This window comes from Ascidiella aspersa, chromosome 5 (genome assembly GCF_963924565.1).
Source record: "Ascidiella aspersa chromosome 5, kaAscAspe10.2, whole genome shotgun sequence".
Lineage (NCBI taxonomy): Eukaryota > Metazoa > Chordata > Ascidiacea > Phlebobranchia > Ascidiidae > Ascidiella > Ascidiella aspersa.
The window spans coordinates 2,745,211-2,752,188 of NC_139451.1; the positions used below are offsets into that span (position 1 = coordinate 2,745,211).

At 36.4% G+C, this 6,978-nt stretch overlaps 1 protein-coding gene across 1 annotated transcript; it reads right to left on the reverse strand.

Annotated features, from left to right (window-relative positions):
* Window positions 1-272: 272 nt before the first annotated feature.
* LOC146141487 (E-selectin-like) lies at window positions 273-6,725 on the reverse strand. The gene is made up of 7 exons (XM_083390051.1): window positions 6,722-6,725; window positions 5,722-5,907; window positions 5,044-5,226; window positions 3,681-3,857; window positions 1,670-1,858; window positions 917-1,102; window positions 273-634 (listed from the first exon to the last, which is right to left on the reverse strand). Exons 1-7 carry the CDS (start codon window positions 6,723-6,725, stop codon window positions 552-554), a joined length of 1,008 nt encoding a protein of 335 aa, XP_083246177.1. The 3' UTR covers window positions 273-551.
* Between the last annotated feature and the right edge of the window lie 253 nt (window positions 6,726-6,978).

A 6,978-nucleotide genomic window follows, 5' to 3' on the forward strand; every position in this document is an offset into this window, starting at 1 on the left:
GTAATTCTGTTGTAAAACTATTTCTTTATGTTACAAATTAAACAAATCTATTTTTATCGCATATTTTGCAAGCTACACTTTTTTATTCCAAACACAACCATAACAAGATTAGGCCGTGTAAATGGCTGAATGAGAAAGAACATGAAAGCAGTAATAGGTTTTGGGAATGGTCTTTAATAATCAGCACATATAGCTATTAATTTTAAAAAGCAAAATATAAAATCTTTAAGTAAACACAAAGGGCGTATCAGCTACGAAGTTAGCAGACATTTAAAGAATGACCGTTACAATCGTAACTTCAATTGCCCACAACACTACCAGTAGTTGCAAACATTTTTCTTTTAACTTAACTCGGAAAAAAATCTTTCCATTTAAAAACAAAGTGTTAACAACAAAATATTTAAACAATTTCCGATAAGTGCAAACTCAAAATAAAAAACGCCGAGCATCTAAAAGCGGGGATGGTGCGAATTTGTCTTTTCTATTTTCGAAAGCTAGTACGAAGTCACAGTAAAAAAGCTACATTCCTACGAACAACACACGTTTTTAATTTAAAGAGAATTGACGAAAGCGATTGCAGAAAGAAGAATCACCGTCAAAGTTGTTGTTATATGAAAAACTGCAGCACTGCCACCTGTAAAAAGAAAACACACAATAAGATCTACAAGGCAACAACATGTAAAGCGAAATTATCTACAACAAAAAAATTGCATTTCATTTACATTTATTGTCAATTCCTGCCCAACCTATTATTTCTGTAAAATTCAGTTCCGTAAAACAAACTAAATTTTTTAATAAACTAAGCTTTTTTGTATTGATCTGTGGCCAACGTCAAAAGGTTTTCCATGGCCCAATGTTGAGAACCGCTGCACTAGAAAAAAACTATTGCAAACTGCAGTGTTAGAGTAGGACTTACTATCGCATGTCGGTATCACGATATTCCAGTTATCAGATCTCGTTCCATCGCACACAAGTGACCCAGAGCTGGAAAGTGCAAAGCCTGTGTCGCAAGTAACATTAACAGCTGTGTTGTAAGCGATGGTTCCTGTTGTGTCAATTGAAGTTGCTCCGTTGGTCACAGTCAAGGCCGCGCATGTAATTGCTAAAAAAAATATAAAAATTAAGTAAAACGTTCCACAAAACACGGTGTTGTGTAATGACAGTGCACGTAAGTCACTGTTTTCAAATGACTTGACTTAACTAAAGTCCTGTGACCAAAATGACTTGACTTCAGTCTTTTGAGCAAATTACTTGACTTGGGACTTAAATCATTCAGTCAAATACCTTGGGTTAACATTAAGTGTATTCAAATATTTTTTTAACATTTTTTGTCTTTGGCCGATATTTTAGTCCGAAAATATGATCTAATTATTCCTGTACGAGTTTTAGCATCACACCAAGATATTATGCAAAACAAAATTTTAATAATTATTAAAGATATATAAACTAAACGTTTTTTAGTTTTTAGTTTTAATTAAGTCAAGTTTTGAACAGTTCCCAGATTTATAAAAAAATCAGTATAGGTATCGGGAACCGGTTGACAAAATTGTAAAAGGGCGGATATCGGCATCGGTTAAAAAGTGATATCGGTCGATCTCTAATAAAAAGTATATTATTTACAGTTTACGAAAAAAGTTTGGTAACTCCTGCATTAGCGTTACATTTTTACCTGTGCACGTTAATGTTGCTGGGGTCCAAGTGTTAGTTGAAGCAGCACAAGTTGATGTTGCAGTAGCTACAGAGAAACCAGTATTGCAAGTCACTGTGACGGTATCATCGTTTGCAAAACCGCCAGCAGCAGGGACAGCAGATGGTGCAAGTGTTCCTTCGACCACAGCAGGCAATGCGACGCATGCAGCTGCGTTGAAATGAATGTTGTATAAGTAACGGGAGCACTTGTGTACAGTGGCGTATCCAGGGGGGGGGCTCCCCTTTTTGTAAGTGACATAATCGTTTTTTGTACGTTTTTGTCAGGGTTTTACACACCGTTTTAAGCGGCAATGTCTTTAATGTAATTGGGTCACGCGTCTTAAGCTAATGCGAAATTAAAATCAAAGAAAAAACGCCGTTTTTCGTCTTTCGAGTTAGGCGGTGCTGATGTTTCTCGCTGTTTGCTGTCCGCGTTAATATCAAATGTCGGTGTGAGACAGGGGTCGGCAACCTACCGCCCACCGCCTCTTTGACAAACTATACAAAAGTCCATTTCAAACACTTTTTGGCCATTTAACTACGAAAGTGCAAACAATTTTTCGCGCTTCGCGCTATGATCTTCCTACGTCCACTTTGTTTAGGTTTTGACAGTGTTTTTGCAAATAGATCAGCGCTTCTTTACCGTTGCGCCATGAAAGGCATATGACGTCATAACAATCGCTATTTCATGACGTCATATCCGTCGCTATATTATGACGTCATTAACGACAAACGGGGAATTCCCTAAGTTGAAAATTCGAAACCCCCCCCTTTTTGTATTTCTGGATACGCCCCTGCTTGTGTATGAATGGTTCAGTGTCCACAAGCAAAACGTATGCAAGTCAAAATTCGCAGGGTCGTACCGCAATATTGTATGTAAACAAAAAACAACTATAAGTAAAAACCGAGTAAAAACAGGCTTCAGTTATTGACAACAAAGAAATACCAATAGAAGTAAATAAAATAAAAGCATACCATATACAGTAGAGCGGTGTTTCTCAACCAATGAATTTGGTTGGCCCGCCGACCACAGAAATTTTATATTGCAAGATGTTTTTAAATTGGTTATTAGCAAGATTTGCATGAAATTTGAAAAGAAATGCTGACAACGAGTTCAGTGAAAAAAACACCTATTGTTATCTAAAATACGGTGGATATGCAGTAATCCACTTATTGGGGGTCTCGTGAACTTACAATAGGTGAAAAAACAACATTTTACCACATGTTAGTCCACCTTTACAATCGGATACGAACAGTTGTCATGCGAACATATTTAATGAAATGGCTGTGTGTGTTAAATAATGGACTGCTAAGTCGGTTATGAAACGTTTTTGAAACTCGGGTTCGGCTCTTTGAACAGGGTGTGGATTTCTTGCTGTCAAACTGGTCACTGACGGCGTTTGCACAATAATTTCGGACAAAACATGTCGGCGGAATAGAACTGGGAATAGTAAAAATTGAAAAAAAAAGATAAATTTATTAAAAATATGCCTTAAAGAATAATTTCTTAAAAAAAGTCAGTAAAATCACTTGGAAAATAACTTAAGTCCAAGTCAAGACATTTGTGAAATAACTCGAGTTAAGTCAAGCCTTTTTTTCAATAACAAGTGAAGTCCCTGTCCAAGTCATCAGTTGCCTAACATTAATACCAAAATAAAACGATAAAATATAAAAATTGTTCGTTAGAATATTATGAGCAATAAGTTAATGAAAAAATCTAAATTTAGCAATCTAATTGTTTTACATAAAAAACTTGAGATAAATAGCTCAATTTTATAAAATATTAACCCAAGTTATTTAACTCAACGACTTTAGTCCAAGTCAGGTATTTTGACGAAAATACTTACGGTTAAGCTAAATCATTTTACCAGAGCGACTTAAGTCAAGTCTATAGTGATTTCAAAACAGCGACTTAAGTCAAGTCATTACAACACGGCCAAAGAGTTTATTATTTTTTTGCCTACTTTCAAAATGAACGGTAGGCCACTTACCAACACAAGTGGGCAGAGCAGCCGACCAGTTGTTGGTTTCTGTTCCGTCGCATGTCAAGGCCGCTGTTCCAGATATAATATATCCATCTTGGCATGTAAAGGTATGAGCTACGTTGTAAGCTGTAACTGCAGTTGTATCGACTCCGTTGGTGATGGAGGTTATCGCACATTCGATTACTAAAAGTATAGACAGTGTAATTCGTTTGAATCTTTGAAATCTAAAATTTAAGTATTTTGCCAACAGAAAAGCAAAAAAGGATTTGGTTGTACTAACAGTATGTAGAAAGCATTGGCTCCCTCTGAGCCTGTAGCGCAGATAGGGCGACAGTCCCGGTATGGCCGAGGTCGTGAGTTCAAACCCCACCCAGGCTAGTTTTATGAACAGAATGCAGCAGGCAACGGGAATAAGGTTGTTTCTCGACTGGCTACCTTTGTGCCTGTGTAGCTCAGTTGGTAGAGCTTAGTAACGGTTACTAGTCCGTTGTAAGATGTTTTTTACAGGCGTTTTAACTACATTGGTCACGACTGAATCCCCAAGGGCATTCAAAGTAATTGTTTTTGATAAAATAATAAAATACATGAATCGACATAAAAGGTAACGTTGCACGTTGCACAATGCACGTAATTTTGCCAGCGTAAAAATATTCAACAAAAAAAAAACAATTGAATTTCAACCAAAAAAAGAGAAAATGCCAAACAGTTGAAATACAGGCAACTTAATCAACTCAAGTTAAATGTCGCAATAATTTCACGGAGCGTGTTTTTCTTTAATATTATATATCAGGAGTGGCCAACACGCGGCCCGCGAGCCGCATGCGGCTCTTCACCCACTTATACGCGGCTCTTACGTTTCTATTGCACTTTTTTTAATGTTTCGATTTCGTTTGGCCAAGTTATAGATTATTACCGGTTCCCACACAGACTGCTTGCCTTAAGGCCAATATATTTTTAGTAATACTTTTGAAACAAGATAAACGGAAAATATATGCCCAAATAATATTGATAAATACAACCATATCAAGAAATGTGTATTTTTTCATGCTACGCGTCGCGTCTCCTACTAAATTAAAATTTTGTCTTTTTAACAAAATAAATGCACGCTTTTCGCGCAAAAACAAAATGGAGTGAAAGGCTATTCTTTTCGTTCCATGTGTGTAAGGTGTGGCTCTTTGCTGTAAACAAGTAACAAATGCGAATCTTGGTATCTGATTGGTTGGCCATCCCTGTTATATATAATATATATACATATACTGAAATACGAGGAAACAAGTAAACATGTACGATTTAAAACGTATGATAACTTTTTAACGACAAACCAAAACTTTTTCTATAACACACAAGAAAACTAAACTCATTAAATTACCAACGCATGCCAGTGATGTAGGTTCCCAGGTGTCCGTATCGGTACAAAGCGATGAAGAAGGCGAACCAGTAGCCACCTTATACCCGCTGTTGCATGTGATTGAAACTGTGCCGGTGTAGCCGCCAGACGGGACAGCTGAGAAGGTACCTTGGGTAAGGGTGGGTGTAGCGGCGCAAGTGGCGACTGTTAGAAATGAAAAAATAATTAAGAATTATCGAAACGTCCGTTTTTTCTTGTTTAGCGATAGAAAGCACCAATATTGCAAATGTCTACAAGGCGTTTGCGTACAAAAATATTTTTGTATTATTTTTGACATAAAAGTCTCAAGTAACACCAGTGTTGTAAACAGGTCGCATTAAAATAACTGAAGTCCCACTCAAGTCATTTGCAAATTAACCCAAGTCCTAGTCACGTGGTCAAGTCACTTGCAAATCAACTTTATTCTCAGTCAAGTCATTTGCAAATTAACTTAAGTCCCAGTCAAGTCATTTACAAAACAGCTTAGGTCCAAGTCAAGTCATTTGCAAATTAACTTTATTTTTAGTTTAGCCAATAGCAAAACAACTTTATTCCATGTCAAGTCATTTGCAAATTAACTTAAGTCCCAGTCAAGTCATATGCAAAACAAACCTTAAAACATAAAAACGTTTTGCTACAAAAAGTGATAATTGTGCTTACCTGCACATGTCAGAGTTGTTGGTGTCCATTCGTTGGTTGCAGCAGCACAACTTGATGTATCAGTAGTTATGGCATACCCAGCATTGCAAGTCACTGTGACTGTATTGGTGTCTGCAAATCCTCCAGCAGGTACAGTAGCAGGTGAAAGTGTTCCTTGGACCACACCAGGCAGAGCAGTACATGCAGCTGTGTTAAAACGAATATCAATATGAATAATTTGTTCTTTAGTCAAAAGGAATAAAACGCGACGTATATAGTCAAAGGTTTAAGGTTGAATTAGGGCTAAATCCGAGATTTGGGTCGGAATCAACCTAGGATAGAGCTCCTCAACCAATCGGTAGCAACTAGGTTTGTCCGATAATATCGGATCGCAGATACCTGATACCAAGTGGTAATATCGTTTGATACTAGGGTAGTATCGGGGCCAATCCATTAAATCAATGGCAAAGTATATATTTGTGATAAGTATATTTCTCAGTAATGGTAGGCTAACAACTGAATGTAACTAAACTTATTAACGCTAAAGTCAATTTTGGTTTAATAACCTGGTGGAAAAATGAATTGGAACAACTTAATTTTGCCACTTTGCTTGTTTAATCATAGCAATGACGTCATTCAGTATCGGATCGAATAGCGATAATTTTAGTCCAAAGTATCGGGTATCGGTATCGGAATAAAATGTCAATGCTCGGACACCCCTAGTAGAAACCTAAAATTGATTTTGTTCGTTCGCCGATTGCAGTAGATTTATATGCTAAGATTTATTGAAGTACGTTCGGAGCCAGAGTTTTCCTCAATTTGTAAAAATTGTGAGATAAATACGTGAACTTGGCTGATATTAATTATATTTAAATTTATTTAGGCCATTGAAAACGTTCAGCGAAAGATATAATTGGGACGCCATAAAAAGTTTCGCTGTTATAGTAACGGCTAATATTTGGGTCGACGCGAAAGTTGAATAGGCCGAATTTGACCATTAAGTGGCGGGCGAAAAAAATACCCATATAAGATTTTCGATGATCCATTGAACTTTTTAAAAAAATCTACAAAGAACCAAATATTTTAGAAAATAATAAACAAGTCATTAAATATTTGTAATAAGACAATTCTGTTAAAACCGTGTTGCAAATATATTTATTACGATATTCTGAAAAAATAGTTTAATACCAACTGCAGCTTTTTAAACATTTTGGTTCTCAATATTCCTGCGAATACCTTTTTTCGTAGGTGATATGAATCGTCGATAAACATATGAAT